Raw genomic sequence first — 17871 nt, forward strand, 5'->3', positions numbered from 1 at the left:
AATAGATTAAATATTCTATGAGAGATCTATTTAGAAAATACCTTTGCAGGCGTTCCTGTTGTGGCTCAGCTGTAACATACCCAACTAGTATCCATGAGGATGCTGGTTCAATCCCTGGCCCTACTCAGAGGATTAAGGATCTGGTGTTGCTGTGAGCTGTGGTGTTGGTCACAGATGCAGCTTGGATCCTGAGTTGCTGTGGCTGTCATGTAGGCCGACAGCTGCAGCTCCAATTGGACCCCTAGCCTGGGAACCTCCATATGCTGTGGGTGCAGCCCTAAAAAAAAAAGAAAGAAAACACCTTCTTTTTTGAAAAGAAAGAAAGAAAGAAAAACAAGAGCAAATGTTCTAAAAGTGGCAAGTTTAAAATTCACTCATATTTAAATTCTTTCATCTTAAAACATGTTAGATCAGAGTATTTTTTGATTCACCCCTTTTTTTAACTCTCCCCCTCAAATCACTTAGTCGGTTCATTTTACCTCTCATATGTCTTTCATACCTACCCCTTCCTCCCCATTATTAATTATTATGAATTGGCCTAATATTACTTTATTTTATTTTAAAAACTTTTAAAATTTATTTAGTTTTGGCCTGCAGCATATGGAAGTTCCTGGGCCAGGGATCAAACCCATGCCACAGATGCAACCCAAGCCACAGAAGTGACAACATCAGATCCTTAACACTTTGAGCCACCAGGGAATTCCTAAGTGGCCTAATTTTAATATTGTTGTGTCTCAGGGAATTGGGAGGCCTGAGGAGAGGGAGAGAGATGGGGAATGGCAGGTGGGTGGAGAAGTCAGAATTCACACACATAAGTTCACTGTCTTATATGGGCACAATTCATGGGTCCCTAAAACAATTACAGCAGTAACATCAAAGATAGGTCCCTACAACAAATATAATAATGAAAAAGTCTGAAATCAGCAAAAGTTACCAAAATGTGTCACAGTAACACAAAGTGAGCAAATGTTGTTATAAAATGGTGCTGGAAGACTTGATCAATTCAGGGTTTTTATCATGTAAAAAACCTCACAATATCTGCAAGGTGCAATAAAACAAAGCACAAGGTATTCCTGTGTCATAAAAGATAAAGAATCCCAAATTTTTGAATAGTTTGATGTTGGATTTGGACATAATGAACCAGATATACGTTCAGAACTTAGCTAAATTTAGGAACTCCCCAAACTCAGATATAGCCTGCTGATAAAAATTGTCCACAAAGGACTTATATCTAGACTATATAAAGACCTCTAAATTCTCAAAAACAATCTTAATAAAAAATGAGCAAAAGACTTGAACAGAAACTTTACTGGAAAGGATAAGTGGATGGCAAATAAGCATGTAAAAATATGTTCAATATCACCAGCCATTAGGGATATGCAAATTAAAGCCACAGTGTGATACCACTACACATGTATTTTAGTATATCTAAAATACAAAATATTGATAACACCAAATGCTGGTGAGGATGCAGAGAAACTGGATCACACACACATCACTGGTAGGAAGGTAAAATGGTCCAGCTACTCTGGAAACTAGTTTGGTAGTTTCTTATACCAAACTAGTTTATACATATACAAACTACATTTGTATATGTAGTTTCTTATAAAACTACATATACAAATATTATATGACTCAGCTATTGCATTTCTTGGCACTTATCCTAGAGAAATGAAAATTATGTTCACACAAAAACACTGATGTTCATAGCAACTTTATTTGTGATAGCTGAAAAACTGGAAGTGACCCAGATAATTGTCAATAAATGAATAGTTAAATAAACTGTGACCTATGGAATGGGAGAAAATAGTTTCAAATGATGCAACTGACAAGGCCTTAATCTCTAAAATATACAAACAACTTATACAACTCAACAGAAAAAAAAACCAACAACCCAATCAAAAAATGGGCAAAAGACCTGAATGGACATTTCTCTAAAGAAGATATACAGATGGTCACCAGGCACATGAAAAAATGCTCAATATCACTAATTATTAGAGATATGCAAATCAAAACTACAATGAGGTACTACCTCGCACCAGTCAGAATGGCCATCATTAATAAGTCCACAAATAACAAATGCTGAAGAGGGTATGAAGGGTACCTTCCTGCACTGTTGGTGGGAATGTAAATTGGTACAACCACTATGAAAAACAGTATGGAGGTACCTCAGAAAACTAAATATAAAATGACTATATGACCCAACAATCCCACTCTTGAACATATATCCAATCAAAACTTTCATCAAAAAAGATATATGCACTCCTATGTTCATTGTAGCCAAGACATGGAAATGTCCAATGACAGATGAATAGATTAAGGAGGTGTGGTATATACACACAATGGAATACTACTCAGCCATAAAAAAGAACAAAATAATGCCATTTGCAGCAACATGGATGGAACGAGAGACTCTCATACTAAATGAAGTAAGTCAGAAAGAGAATGACAAATACCATATGATATCACTTATATCTGGACTCTAATATATGGCACAAATGAACCTATCTACAGAAAAGAAACAAATTCATGGACTTGGGAACAGGCTTGTGGTTGCGGAGGGGGAAGGGAGGGAGTGGGATGGACTGGGAGTTTGGGGTTAGTAGATGCAAACTACTGCATTTGGAGTGGATAAGCAATGAGATCCTAATGTATAGCACAGGGAACTATATTTAGTCACTTGTGATGGAACATGATGGAGGATAATGTAAGAAAAAGAATATATATATGTATATGACTGGATCACTTTGCTATACAGCAGAAATTGACAGAACATTGTAAATCAACTATAATAGACAAAATAAAAATCTTTAAAAAAACTGTTCCCGTCGTGGCTCAGTGGTTAACGAACCTGACTAGCATCTATGAGGGCATAGGTTTGATCCCTGGCCTTGCTCAGTGATTTAAGGATCCAATGTTGCTGTGAGCTGTGGTGTAGGTCACAGACATGGCTTGGATCCAGCACTGCCGTGGCTGTGGCATAGGCCAGCGGCTACAGCTCCACTTGGACCTCTAGCCTGGGTACCTCCATGTGCCATGGGTGCAGCCCTAAAAAGACAAAAAAAACAAAACAAAAAAAACAAAACAAAAAACCAACTGTGGTACATACATACCACAATCTCAGCAATAAAAATGACCGAATTATTGATACATGCAACAGCTTGAACAAATCTCCAGGAAATTAGGCTGAGTGCAAAAGCCAATTTCAAAAGGTAACATATACATGATTCTACGTGTATAACATTTAAAAATCAGCTTTAATGGGATATAATTTATAAATTCATCGATTTAATGTATACAGTTGAGTGGTTTTTAGTATATGAATAGAGTTGTGCAGCCATATTGAACTGGTTTATTTTTTACTTTTTATTTTTTATTTTTTTCTCTTTTTGCTATTTCTTTGGGCCGCTTCCCCGGCATATGGAGGTTCCCAGGCTAGGGGTGAATCGGAGCTGTAGCCACCAGCCTACACCAGAGCCACAGCAACGCGGGATCCGAGCCGCGTCTGCAACCTACACCACAGCTCACGGCAACGCCAGATCGTTAACCCACTGAGCAAGGGCAGGGACAGAACCGGCAACCTCATGGTTCCTAGTCGGATTCGTTAACCACTGCGCCATGACGGGAACTCCTATTTTTTACTTTTTAAACTGAGATATAATCCACATACTATAAGTATATAAAAATACATCCAACATCAACAGCCATTCACCCTTTTTAAGTGTACAATTCAGTTTTTAGTATATTTATAGGTTGTACGACCGTTACCATGATCTAATTCCAGAACACTTTAATTTCCCCTAAAGGAACCTACTAATGGTAGTAGTTACTTCCCATTCCCCCCCACCTCCCAGCCCCTGGCAACCACTAATATATTCTCTGTTTCTATGGATTTGCCTATTCTGGACATTTTATATGAATGGAATCATACAACATGTTGCCTCTTGTGACTGGCTTGTTTTCACTTGCATAATGTTTTAAGGTTCATCCATGTTGTAGCATGAATTAGCCTTTTTATGGCTGCATAACATTCTGCTGTATGAATATATCTCACTTTGCTTATCTACTCATCAGTTGATGGATATTTGGGTTGTGTCTATTTATTTGGCTTTATGAATAATGCTACAGTGAACATTCATTTACAAGTTTTTATGTAAATATATGTCTAATTCTCTCATGTATCTACCTAAGAGCGGGGTTGTTGGGTCACATGGTAACTTTATGTTTAGTTTTTCAGTATATAACACTTTTGAAATGACAACATTTTAGAAATGGAGAAGAGATTAGTGGTTTCCTGGAAATATCATGTGAATATATTTATATAAGCATTAAAGACAATGAATAAATGAATTTTCTTTTTTGGCCCCACCCATGGCATATGTGGGTGTCAAATAGAAAGGGGAAGGATCTTTGTGGTGTCAAAACTAATTGTTCAGCATTTTGATTGATTGCTTAGGACTTAATACACACAAACACACATGTGAGTATAAGTAAAACTTGGGAAATCTGAAAAACATTGGTGGATTGTGCTGTATCAATGCATTATAGTTTTGTAAAACCTCACAGTTGGGAGAAACTGTGCCAAGTTTACAATGAATCTCTCTGTATTATTTCTTAAAACTGCAAATGAATCTATGATTATCTCAATAAAAATTTCAATTAAAATTAATACTAACTGATGCTATGTATTTTTCTTTAGTCGCAAAATTTATACTGCCTCCATTCACCCCCTCCAGAGCTGGTTGCCTTCACCAGGTTTCTACTGTTTGCCCGATTACTGCATTATTAAGGGAAAAAAAATCTTAACTGCACAACAATCATATTGCCCTTGAAATAGTCTTTACAAAAATCAAACTAAAAATACTAGCAAAATACATTAAATTTATCTTAAATTTAAGATAGTAGGCCTTTGTTATACTCATTATCAGTAATATTTTTACAAGTTGTTTACCTTTTATTATAACAGTAGCACATCTAGCACTATGCAAAAATTTTAGTTCAATATCATATTTCCTAAACTAGACAAAACAATTACCAACTGAATACTTTAATACTTATCTCTTCTATAGCTAGCTCTTCCTAAATATAGCTCTCTTGCACCTGTTTCTCCATTATTGGACAGAAACACATGATAATTATTTTTGTATGTCCCACAAAGAGATAGTTAATTACAAAAAAAAAATTAAATGCACACAGTGAAGAGAAAGACTGCCTCATCAAGACAATTGTGTTCCTCTAGGACTAAATAATAGGTTATTGAAAAAAGGAAAGATGATTCATGCTGAAGGCATTCTGTTAAAATCACTACACTTTAAAAAATAAAATAAAATAACACAGTTAAACTGTCATTGATTTTTATTAAATTCAGGAAATACCAATACGAGCTATGGAATAGTTTTTAATGTATATAGTACCTAAAATCAAGTAAAAAATGAGACCTTGTAGTTAAATATCTTAAGACAAATAGATTAAAAATACATATAGGTACCAAATGCTTTCTGTATATACAGAGAATTGCTTTTAAAAGTGCTTGCAGGAGTTCTTGTCGTGGCACAGTGGTTAACGAATCCGACTAGGAACCATGAGGCTGCGGGTTTGATCCCTGCCCTTGCTCAGTTGGTTAGGGATCCGGCGTTGCGTGAGCTGTGGTGTAGGTTGCAGATGCGGCTCGGATCCTACGTTGCTGTGGCTCTGGTGTAGGCCGACGGTTACAACTCCGATTCGACCCCTAGCCTGGGAACCTCCATATGCTGCGGGAGCGGCCCCCCCCCAAAAAATGGCAAAAAGACAAAAAAATAAATAAATAAATAAAAATAAAAAGTGCTTGCAAATTCTTAAAAATAGCTTACATATTTTCTTTAAAACCTGTCTTCTTTTTTGACAATTTGGTTTAAAAGGTTTTTTATGAACTAGGGTATAGAAATAAACCCTAACCTAATCCAAGTTCAAATTATCAAAAATTCCAAACTTCATAAGTATTAGCAGTAAGTTTTTCTGTGGAGAAGAAGAACAATTCTTCTTATAGTAACATTGCTACAGTTTTCAGGGACTGTACCACATTTTTTTTTTTTTTTTTTTTTGGTCTTTTTGCTTTTCCTTGGGCCGCTCCCGCGGCATATGGAGGTTCCCAGGCTAGGGGTTGAATCGGAGCTGTAGCCACCAGCCTACACCAGAGCCACAGCAACGCGGGATCCGAGCCGCGTCTGCAACCTACACCACAGCTCACGGCAACGCCGGATCGTTAACCCACTGAGCAAGGGCAGGGACCGAACCCACAACCTCATGGTTCCTAGTCGGATTCGTTATCCACTGCACCACGACGGGAACTCCCTTTTTTCTTTTTTGAAAGAAAAGACAAATTAAGAAATCTCCCCAAAATGTCATAAGATTTATTATATCCATATAAATTATCCTTAAATTTAATTTCTATTCACCTCTATGCTAAAAGACGGGCAAGTTTAGCATGAAAAATTTATATTTATCTCTGTCTGTCTGTCTATCTATCTATCTACCTCAATGAAAAACTATTTAAATGAAAACTGGAGTCAGGCTATTGATAGATAAGATGGCAAAATAGAAATTTAATGAGGTCCTAGGCAGAAAAGAAGTCTCAAGGAACAAAGCCACCTTTATGGACTAAGTAGGGTCCCTCAAAATCCATTATGTTGGACTCGTAACCCCCAGTACCCCAGAATGTGACTATATTTGAGGATAAGGTTTTTAAAGATGTAATTAAGTCAAAATGAGATCTTTAGTGTGGGCCGTAATCCAATATGACTAATGTTCTCAATAAGAGGAAGAAATTTGGACACCGTTACAGAGGGAAGACCGTATGAAGACACCAAAAACAGACAGCCATCTACAAACCAGAGAGAGGCCTCAGAAGAACACTTCTTCCCACTATGAAAAAAAAGTAATTATGTGAGGTAATGACAATATTAACCAAGCTTATTGTGGTAATCTTCTCACAATGCCTTTGTATATCAAACCATCATGTTGTACATCTTAAATTTACACAATGTTACATGTCAGTTATGTGGCAATAAAGCCAGGGAAAACATTAAAAAAGAAGAAACTAGCCTGCTGATACGTCTACCCTTCAGAATTGTGAAAAAATTAATTTGTTATGTAAGCCACTCAGTCTGTGGAACTTTACTATGGCGGCCCAAACAAATTAATACAAACACTGTAGATAGATTCCTCATTCAAAAGGCTGGTCGATGTCCCACAATATAAGCATTCAAAACATTTTACATAAAGGTAACTGTAGAGGCAATACAGACATAAACAGCCACATCATATGACCTTTTATAATGACAATGACCTTTGGGATTCCAACCCTGGTTACCTATTTCTTGCCACAAATATTCTAGAGGATACTTGGGTTCAATTAAAGAACTGCTACAAGCACTCCCTAGTTCATCACAAGGTGTCAAGGGAAAAGTCAAGGCATTTCCTATGAATGTGGTTTCTTTCTCATCTGTTGATGTTATTCAGATGCTTCATTAAGTATTTAATAAGACTAGTAGATATTTACCATTTGCTGCCATACTGGAAGTGGGAATTCATCTTTTCCACTGAAAAATGCTTAATGCATGTAATTATTATTACATATATTTTGAGCATGGCAGTTACTAAGCAATGTTCTAACATTACAGCATTCAGCAGTAACTCAAAGCACTATGTGCCATCTTCGAAGGGATTTCTCTGGCAAAAGATGGATTTGGGTCTATATTACTGCCCCTCAGCGATAAGAGGATCCAATATTGGGGTAAAAAGCAAAACTGCGTTCAGATAATACTTTGAGCATTTTACCAGAATGTTTCTCTTTCTACGGAGGAAATAAGTTCCCATAGTGCCTTATTTTCAGGTAACCCATATACCTCAGCTAAAAGATTCTTGTTTTTCACCAACAAGCCAGCAAGGTCAGGACAGACTGGGTCAGTTGCCCTTCTGTTGTATGCGAGTGTGTTCCTGCTGGGAACCACTTCAAGAGGTGGATCAAAACAAGCCTACAAAGAGAAATTTCATATTAATTAACTAAACATGTACCCTATAAATAAAATCTCACAAAATTTTAGCCCACACAAAAAGTAATTATCTCTAAATAGAAAATATTCATTTGGAGGGGACATCCTAAAAAATGAAACAGGTCTCAAAAAAATGTTAACCTAAAAGGTTACCTTACATCTTTCTAAAAATTCTTACCTGGCAATTCATAACAGCAGCCATGAGTAAATACAGCACATCTAATAAGCATAATTTCTGAGAGTACAGAAATTCAAGAAAACACACATAAAATGCCTGGAGAAATTTTAATTCATGTCTAATAAAACCTTTATGGAATCTCAACTATTATAAGGTCATTGATGAAAGATTTACCAGTATTTGTGGTTTTTTTTAAATTACAAATGAATTCCTATACATTATACCATCATGCAGATTGATTTTTTTTTTTTAATCTGATTTCGGGAGTTCCCATTGTGGCTGAACAGGTTAAGAATTCAATTAGTATCCATGAGGATGAGGGTTTGATCCTTGGCCTTGCTCAGTGGGTAAAGGATCTGGCATTGCCATAAATTTCGGTGTAAGTCAGAGACATGGCTTGGATCTGGTGTTGCTGTGGCTATGGTGAAGGCTGCAGCTCTGATTCATCCCCTAGCTTGGAAACTTCCATATGTCAGAGCTGTGCCCTAAGAATGGAAAAAAAAAAATCTGATTTCAACAAAGCAATATGAATTTCATGTTTTTTTCACACCTATACATAGGGTAAAAATCAGGGAGATTTACCCGTATTACAACATCTCCACCAATTGTCAAGAGAGTGTGAAATGTTCTCAATTTTTAGTAGCCTAACTGGTTAAGAACAAAGTTTATATGATTCAAGTGAAACCAAGAAAAATGCATTAACTTAAATCTCTAAAAAGCATATAAATGCATCACATGGTGTTTAATGTGTTAAAGGAACAAAATATATTTTTCTAAATTTATCAGGTTTTAGAATTTTATGCTTACCAAGATGCTAGGAATATAGACCTGCACAAGAGAATATAAAATAACTATGTTTAAATGTTTAGAAATAAGAACTTTGAAAATACGACTAAGTCACAAGAGACCACAAAAAATAAACATATTGGAAAAGCAACCAAATAAGATTTTTAGAAATGAAAAGTGTCATAATTTTAATTTGAAAATCAAATGGATACATTAAAAAGCAAATTAGACCTAACTGAAGAGTGAGCAAAGCTAAATACGAAGGTAATTATCAAGCATATAGAAAAAAAGAAATGGTGAAAGAGAGTTTAAATGCAGAAAGAGGAGATCCCATCGTGGCTCAGGGGGTTAAGAACCTGACAAGTATCCAGGAGGACGCGGGTTTGATCCCTGGCCACTCTCAGTGGGTTAAGGATCTGGTGTTGCCGTGAGCTGTAGTATAGGTTGTAGATGCGGCTCAGTTCCCGGGTTGCTCTGGAAATAGCAGCTGCAGCTCTGATTTGACCCCTAGCCTGGGAACTTCCATATGCTGCAGGTGTGGCCCTAAAAAAGAAAAAAAATAAATAAATGCAGAAAGAATAAAATGAGGTCTATCATGTCTCTATTTGGAGTCCAAGAAGTCTGTACTTTAGAGAATGGGGAAGAGGCATTACCTGAAGATATAATATTTGAGAATTTTAGAGAGTTGTTGAAAGATACCAATCTAAGTGATCTAGCAAATCCTAAGAAAAGTAAATAAAAAGAATTTCTTTACCAACACACTTATTTATGAAACTTCAGAACATTAACTAAAGAAACCTAAAAAGTGGATAATAGAAAGGACAGATAATTACAAAGAAATAGCAATTGGACTGGTGAGTGACTTCTCAACAGTAACAAAAGCTGGGAAAAAGCAAAATGATATCTGTAATGTACTAAGAAAAATATATAATATATTATTTGTCATTGAGTCTAAGAAGCACAAATTTTCACTTCTCTGCAACTGGGATGCATCTTAAAGTTGATGCCAATTAGTGCCATGGATAGGTTAGATGAAAACATACTTCCAAATTTCAAAACAGTGGATAAAATAGCTATTCTTTGTAGTTTCCACTGTGGTGCAGTGGGTTAAGAATTCGACTACAGCAGCTCCGGTCACTGCGGAGGTGCAGGCTTGATCCCCGGTCCAGCAAAGTGAGTTAAAGGATCCAGCACTGCTGCAGCTGCAGCTCGTATTCAATCCCTGGCCTGGCAACTTCTGGGTATGGCCAAGAAAAATAGTATTTCTTCAAATTAAGACATAAGGTAACTGCCACCTAGAATTTTATACTGAATTAAATGTTTTAAGATTAAGAGTAGGAGTTGCTGTCATGACACAGAAGAAACAAATCCAATTAGGAACCATGAGGTTTCGGGTTCGATCCCTGGCCTCGCTCAGTGGGTTAAGGATCTAGGGTTGCCGTGAGCTGTGGTGTACGTCACAGACGTGGTTTGGATATGGTGTTGCTGTGGCTGTGGCTGTGGCTGTGGCTGGCAGCTGTAGCTCCGATTGGACCCCTAGCCTGGGAACCTCCATATGCCACAGGTGTGGCCCTAAAAAGACAAAAGACAAAAAAAAAAAAAGATTATGAGTAAAATAAAAACATTTTAAACAAAAAAAAAATTAATTTACCACCAAAAGAAAATTCTAAAGGATGCATTTTACATAGAAAAAAAATGAACTCACAAAGTCTGAGATACAAGAATAGTGAACAAAAACAATAGCAAATATCATGTGGATATATTTATATAAGCATTAGTGAATTAATGAATTAATTTTCTTTTTTGGCCACACCCATGGAAGTTCCTGGGCCAGGGATCAAATCTGAGCTGGAGCTGAGACTTATGCCACAGCTGCGGCAATGCTGGATCCTTAAGCCACTGCACTGGGCAGAGGACTGAACTCATGCCTCCCAGAGAGAAGCTGGATCATTAACCCGCTGTGCTACAGCAGGAACTCCATACATAAGCATTAATTTAGCTAGTGTGATTCATGGAATTGAAAATATAAAGAACACAACCAATGCAGGACAAAATACAAATGCAGCATATACACTGAGAGGAGAAAAATAGTTTAAAGCACTATAAAATATTCAGATGTCTCAAGATTTCATATGTCACAGATTTCAGTTAACTTTGCTAAGTATATACATTAAAATAGCTAATATAACTACTCAAATAAGTCACTCAGCATATAACATATAAACTAGTAGAAAAGAAAAAAATGGAATGAGAAAAAAAGAAATAAATGCAACATCGAGAGTTCCCTGCTGAGTAGTTAGGACTCAGCACTTTCACATTTGTGGCTCAGATTCAATCCCAAGTCACATCAAGCTGCTGCACACCATGGACAAAGAAAGAAAGAAAGAAAAAAAAATGCAACAAACAAACCCAAAACAGTTTTTGGCATGTTAGAAGGAGTGAAAAGGAAACAAAAATAATGAGACAAATAGAGTGGACATATGATGACAGAAATATACCCAGATAATCAGTAATATCAATAAATATGAGTTCCTGTTTCGGCTCAGTGGGTTAAGAGCCAGATATAGTGTCTGTGAGGATGCGAGTTCGATCCTTGGCCTGCTCAGTGAGCTAAGTATCTGGCATTGCTACAAACTACGGCGTAAGTCACAGATGTGGTTCAGATCTGGTGTTGCTGTGGCTGTGGCTGTGGCCTCAGCTGCAGTTCCAATTCAACCACTAGCCTGGGAACTTCTATATGCCACAGGTGGAGCCATAAAAAGAAAAAGTATATATATATGGACTAAACTTTGCAGTTAGAAGCAACAATTATCAATATTATTTTAAAAAGCAAAAAACTGAAAACAACCCACAAGTCAAATAGGAGATTAATGGATAAATAACTTATGGTATATTTATATAATAGGCTACTCCAAAACGATGGAAATTATTAAGTAATTGTACATAGATCAACATAAATCCTATGAAGCAAAAGCAGTAATGAAAAGACAGATGCAGTATAATTTCATAAAATAAACTTCTAAAAGAGATAAAATTAATACTTATCAAGGATACATACATGAGTGATAAAACTAGGAAGAGAAGCAAGAGAATGATTGACACAAAACTCAAAATATCTTCTATTTTGAAGTTTAGGAGGCAGTAAAAGGATTCAGTTAGTAAGGGACACACAGGAAGCTTTTAAGGTCCTGGCGGGTTTTATGAAACGAAGTGGTTGGTTCATAGATATTTATTTTACTACCTAATCTGTATGCATACATTTTAGAGTTCTTTTCTATGTATGATTTTTTTTTTGCCACACTCGCAGCATGTGAAAGTTCTCGGTTCAGGGATTGAACCAGTGCCACAGCAGTGACAGTGCCAGATCCTTTAACCACCAGGCCACCAAGGACCTCTATTATGTCATATTTTTAAAAATCCACACACAAAATTACAGATTTTAAAAGATGCATATAAAATCACACATCTTAAAAGATGCATATATATTCAAAGACATACATCAAACATATGAGACTGAGATGAGATAGAAATGGAGATGATGGATAAAAAAACAAAGCTAGAGGGGCCTTGCACAGAAAGATGATACTGTACCATGAAGTAAGCATGATTAACCTGACACTACCTGAGCTCTAAAACAAAAGAGCAAGTTGATTAAAATGTGCTAAATTAAATGTTTTACTTAGAATATCACAGTATCACTAAGATTTCAGATACCAATAATAAAAAGAAAAAAGCTATTATATTCAGTTAAGCTTTTAATTTATAAAAATAAGAACTATTCAACCTGCAGTTAACTTTTATAGACAAGTTCATTCAAATATCGCTTGAAAACTTTTCTTATTTCATAGTTTAGAAAATATAAACAAGGAGGTATGCTGTATAAGGATACTCAACTGCAGCTTGCTTATATAAGAAAAAATTAAAATGTATAAAAACCAATATATTAATATGACTTGTAATGGAATTCTGCGCAGTAGTTAGCATGTGCAGACTAAATTTATGTGAACCAAAAAGAACTCTCAAAAACGTAAGACTGAGTGCAAATAACAAGGTATACAGTTGTGTCTACAAAGTAGAATATAATTTACATAATTTTTAAAATGTCCCAAACAATATCAGAAGCATTCACACATATCTAAGTGTTTCAAATATGGGCATAACAAAAAAATATGGACATAATTACTATACATTTAGTTCAAAATAATTACCTCTGAAAAAACAAACAAAAAAAAAGTTCCAGCGTGGTCCAATATACTTTCACATAGATTTGTAATAGCAGCTGCCCTAAATCCCTCATCTTTCAGCATCCCAGACCCTGGGTCTGCTCACTTCCCATACAATCCAGTAACCAAGATGACAAACACTCAGCAGCAGAGGCTCCAAGGCCTGCCCCAGTGCTAGGAGTGGCAAAGATTCTCACTGGTTGATGTCTGATTCTACTGTTAAATTTATTTGTATCATTCATCCCCAGAGTGGAGAATGGGATCAGACATTGTAAAACGGTCTTCAATTTTATAAGTGAAGGTTGCTTTTCTTCTTTTTATGGCTGCACCCATGGCATATGGAAGTTCCTGGGCCAGGGACTGAATTTGACCTACACCACAGCTGTAGCAACACTGGATTCTTTAACCCACCGTGCTGGGTGAGGGATTGAATCCATACCTCCATAGCTACCCAGGCTGCTGCAGTCAGGTTCTTAACCCACTGCACCACAGCAGGGACTCCTCAAGTTTTATTTCTTAAAAGAACAAGTGAAACAAATTTGGAGAGAAATGTCAAATTTAAATCTGTGTGGTAGGTATGTGGTGTTATATTAGTCTGTATTTTTCTGCATATTAAATACAAAAACTAAAATGTACAAATATAATCCAACTGAATTTTTTTTTTTTTTTTTTTTTTTGCCACTCCAACAGTATGTAGAAGTTCCGAGGCCAGGGATCAAATCCATGCCACAACAGCAATCCAGGCTGCTGCAGTGACAATGACAGATCCTTAAGCCATTGCACCACAAGGAAACTCTCAACTGACTTTTCTTGTTTTTTGCTTTTTAGGGCCACACCTGCAGCATATGGAAGTTCCCAAGCTAGGTGTTGAATTAGAGCTACAGCTGCCCGCCTACACCACAGCCACAGCAACTGCTAGATCCGAATCATGTCCGTGACCTACACCACAGCTCATGGCAACACCAGATCCTTAACCCACTGAGCAAGGCCAGGGGTCAAACGTGAATCCTCATGGATACTATTTGGGTTCATAACCCACAGAGCCATAGCTCTCCCAACTGACTTTTTAAATCACAAAATATAAGGACTCCCAACTGACTTTTTAAATCACAAAATATAAGGACACTATAAGAGGACAAGAGAAATTTTATGGTGCTGTGTTATAATTCAGTTTGGATTTTAATATATATTGGTCCCAAAGAAAACATAAAACAGTAAACTTACTTGTTGCAAACTCAAGCTTTTCTTTAATAATTGATTTAAAATAAATTTTATAGGAGTTTCCATCGTGGTTCAGCGGAAACAAATCTGACTAGTATCCATGAAGACTCAAATTCAATCCCTGGCCTCACTCACTGGGTTAAGGATCTGGCATTGCCGTGAGCTGTGGAGTAGGCCAGCATTTACAGCTCTGATTGGACCCCTAGCCTGGGAAGCTCCATATGCCACGGGTACAGCCCTAAAAAAAGACCCAAAAAAAGTCTTTATAGCTAAATGAAGACATGTTGAAAATAAGATTATAATTACTTTATTAATACAAACTTTATAATTTTATAACCTACAACATTTATTTTTATGGTGTTATATTTTGTGAAAAATCGCAAAATAATTTTTTAGATTCCTAGAGGGATTCATGATCATTTATGTACTTGAAAGGAGTTAAAGATTGTCCTACACTGTCCTTTTGCATTGTATCATTTTTATTTCTTTTTCCCATCTTTATAGAGATATAATTGGGAGTTCCCATCGTGGCGCAGTGGTTAACGAATCCGACTAGGAACCATGAGGTTGCAGGTTCGGTCCCTGCCCTTGCTCAGTGGGTTAACGATCCGGTGTTGCCAAGATCTGTGGTGTAGGTTGCAGATGCGGCTGGGATCCCGCGTTGCTGTGGCTCTGGCGTAGGCCAGCAGCTACAGCTCAGATTCGACCCCTAGCCTGGGAACCTCCATATGCTGCAGAAGCAGCCCAAGAAATAGCAATAATAATAATAATAATAATAATAATAATAAAATAAATAAATAAATATAGAGATATAATTGAAAATGAAAATTATATATATAAAGTGTGTGACAATGTTTTGATATATGTATACATTGTAAAATCTTCACAATCAGGATAATATATCCATCACTTCACACAGTTACCATTTTTTCTTTTTTTGTGATATCAACACCTAAGATCTACCCTCTTAGCAAGTTTCAAATATCCGGTAAATATTGTTAACTACAGCCACATCGGTGAATATTAGATCTCCAGAACTTATTTATCTTGCATACCTAAAACGTTGTACCCTTCCCTTTGACCAACATCGTCCCATTTTTCTCTTCCCTCTGCTTCTATAAGTTTGACTGTTTTAGATTTTTACATATAAGTGAAATCATGTAGTATTTATTTGTCTCTGTCTGGCTTATTTCACTTATTATAATGTCCTCCAGGTTCATCTATGTTGTTAAAGACGGCAGGATTTCCTTCTTTTTAAAGGCTAATATTCTATTCTATATATATATATGTATATATAGAATATTATATTGTATATATACATACACATGTATCACATTTTCTTTTTCCTTTCATCAGTTGATTTATTTACTTTTAGGGGGGGCATGCCTGCAGCCTGTGGAATTTCCCAGGCCAGGGATCAAACTCATACCACAGCAGTGACCCATGCCACTGCAGTGACAACACCAGATCCTCAACCCACTGTGCCATAAGGGAACTCTTGGCTTACTTAAATATAATACATTTCCTTTCCTAGCAAAGAAACTAGGCTGGTCAGTCTCATTTAAAGCCAAGTGGGAAGGAAATAAACCATTACCCTAAGCCTCCATCCTCACTTCCAGCTCAGACTTCATCTCCTAGGAGCTACAAGCTAAAGACTAGGTGGATCTGTCTAGTGGTCTTAAAAATATCAGTGGAAGGGATAGGATCTAATCAAAGAAGGTATTTAATTTCCATAAAGAGTTTCATTAGGGTCTGGCCCTAATAAAACAAGGCTGTATACCAAGGGGGTAATATGGTACAATAGAAATGTGATGGGAATCAGACAAGTCAGTTCTGCCCCTATATTACTGTGGCCTCTCTCCAGTGTTCAGTTTCCTAATTTGCAAAATGATGGGGTTGGATCAAAATAATTCAGAGGCCTGTTGCAGACTATTTTTATATTGTTTCAGAACCACCAAAAAAGGCAAAAATAAGTAAAATCCACTTTGAAGTTTCATTAAATTCAGATGTTTCACTGAGATAGGGATTAAAAGAAGTGAGAGATCATTTGACCTTACATCTTACATTATTCTTTACCAAAGGGTGCTAGCACAAGCAAGTGGGCAAATAGAAATGAACTCTCCTAAGCTCGCACTTGTGCAAGAGATTGTTTTACCTCTTCCTCCTGAGAATGGGGAAAAAAGTATATGCCAGAGTACAACTCACCTTTGGGCTATTTTTCTGAGATGTGTGAGCTGACAGATGTCTGACTTCTGATGGTTTTGCTTTGTGGGGCCCTTTGCTTTGGCCAGCAGCAAGCCTTCCTTGATTTGAGTTGTTTAAGAACTGGAGAGGGCCTGACATGCTGGAGATAAAAGAGCATGAAACAGATCTAGTAATGGTGAACCAAGGGTATTCCAAGGGGAGTCTGCATAGAGTGGTCAGGAAGAGATGCTGAGGTCTGCCCATTGTCAACAACAATGCCTTTGGGAAGGTTCCACTTTAGATACTTACAGTTTAGCCATACCTTAGAAAGAGCTGCCCACTGAACCTGTTGCTTGGAGACAAGGCAGATCTAGTTTATAAAGATAGCATCAAAACATTATGTAAACTATGACTGGTTGAAACAGCCTGCTGATAGACATACATGCACTTATAATATCATATTTACATGCTATTTGTGAATCATATCTTTAGATGCCTGACTTGAAAATTTCTTTCATTTTCAATTTCTAAATCTATCAGAAATGCTTACTATATACCTCAAGATTCAGTCAGAAGATAAATTCTAAAATGAGTTAATAATATAGCATGTGATAGCTCAGAGTGCTCTTTCTGTCTCAGAGGAACAATAAATATAATCTCACACTACAATTTTTAAAAATTAAATTTCCCAAGAACTCAATACTGCCTTAAATACATTTTCCCTACCCAATTCAATTCCATAAATTATCTTTCTTTTCCAGAATGAATATAAAAGAAATAGAGGATGGACATCTTACAAATTAATGCCTGTATGTTTTATTAAATGATAAGATAAAGATTTCTTAAGATCAGAGAATGTATTTAGGCGGAAAAGAAGTGGCATTTAAAAACTGTGCACTGGAGGAGCTGCACAAAAATAAGGAATGTGTTTCCTTTGCAGGTGGTCTTCCAGAATATAGAACAATCCCAGAATAAGAGAACTTTTTATTTTTTTTATTTTTTATTTTTTTGTCTTTGTTGTTGTTGTTGTTGTTGCTATTTCTTGGGCTGCTCCCGCGGCATATGGAGGTTCCCAGGCTAGGGGTTGAATCAGAGCTGTAGCCACCAGCCTACGCCAGAGCCACAGCAACATGGGATCCGAGCCGCGTCTGCAACCTACACCACAGCTCACGGCAACGCCGGATCGTTAACCCACTGAGCAAGGGCAGGGACCGAACCCGCAACCTCATGGTTCCTAGTCGGATTCGTT

At 36.8% G+C, this 17871-nt stretch overlaps 1 protein-coding gene across 1 annotated transcript in view; it reads right to left on the bottom strand.

The window, feature by feature from the left end:
- Positions 1 to 16781, bottom strand: part of LOC125136743 (coiled-coil domain-containing protein 170-like) — a 54176-nt gene extending 37395 nt beyond the window's left edge. Inside the window, exons 1-2 of the mRNA XM_047797535.1 lie at positions 16644 to 16781; positions 7884 to 8012 (exon numbers count right to left, since the gene is read on the bottom strand). Of these exons, the coding sequence (XP_047653491.1) occupies positions 7884 to 8012; positions 16644 to 16781 (267 nt within the window). The remainder of the gene's footprint in view (positions 1 to 7883; positions 8013 to 16643) is intronic.
- Between the last annotated feature and the right edge of the window lie 1090 nt (positions 16782 to 17871).

The sequence above is a fragment of the Phacochoerus africanus genome, chromosome 9 (assembly GCF_016906955.1).
Source record: "Phacochoerus africanus isolate WHEZ1 chromosome 9, ROS_Pafr_v1, whole genome shotgun sequence".
NCBI classification, from domain to species: domain Eukaryota; kingdom Metazoa; phylum Chordata; class Mammalia; order Artiodactyla; family Suidae; genus Phacochoerus; species Phacochoerus africanus.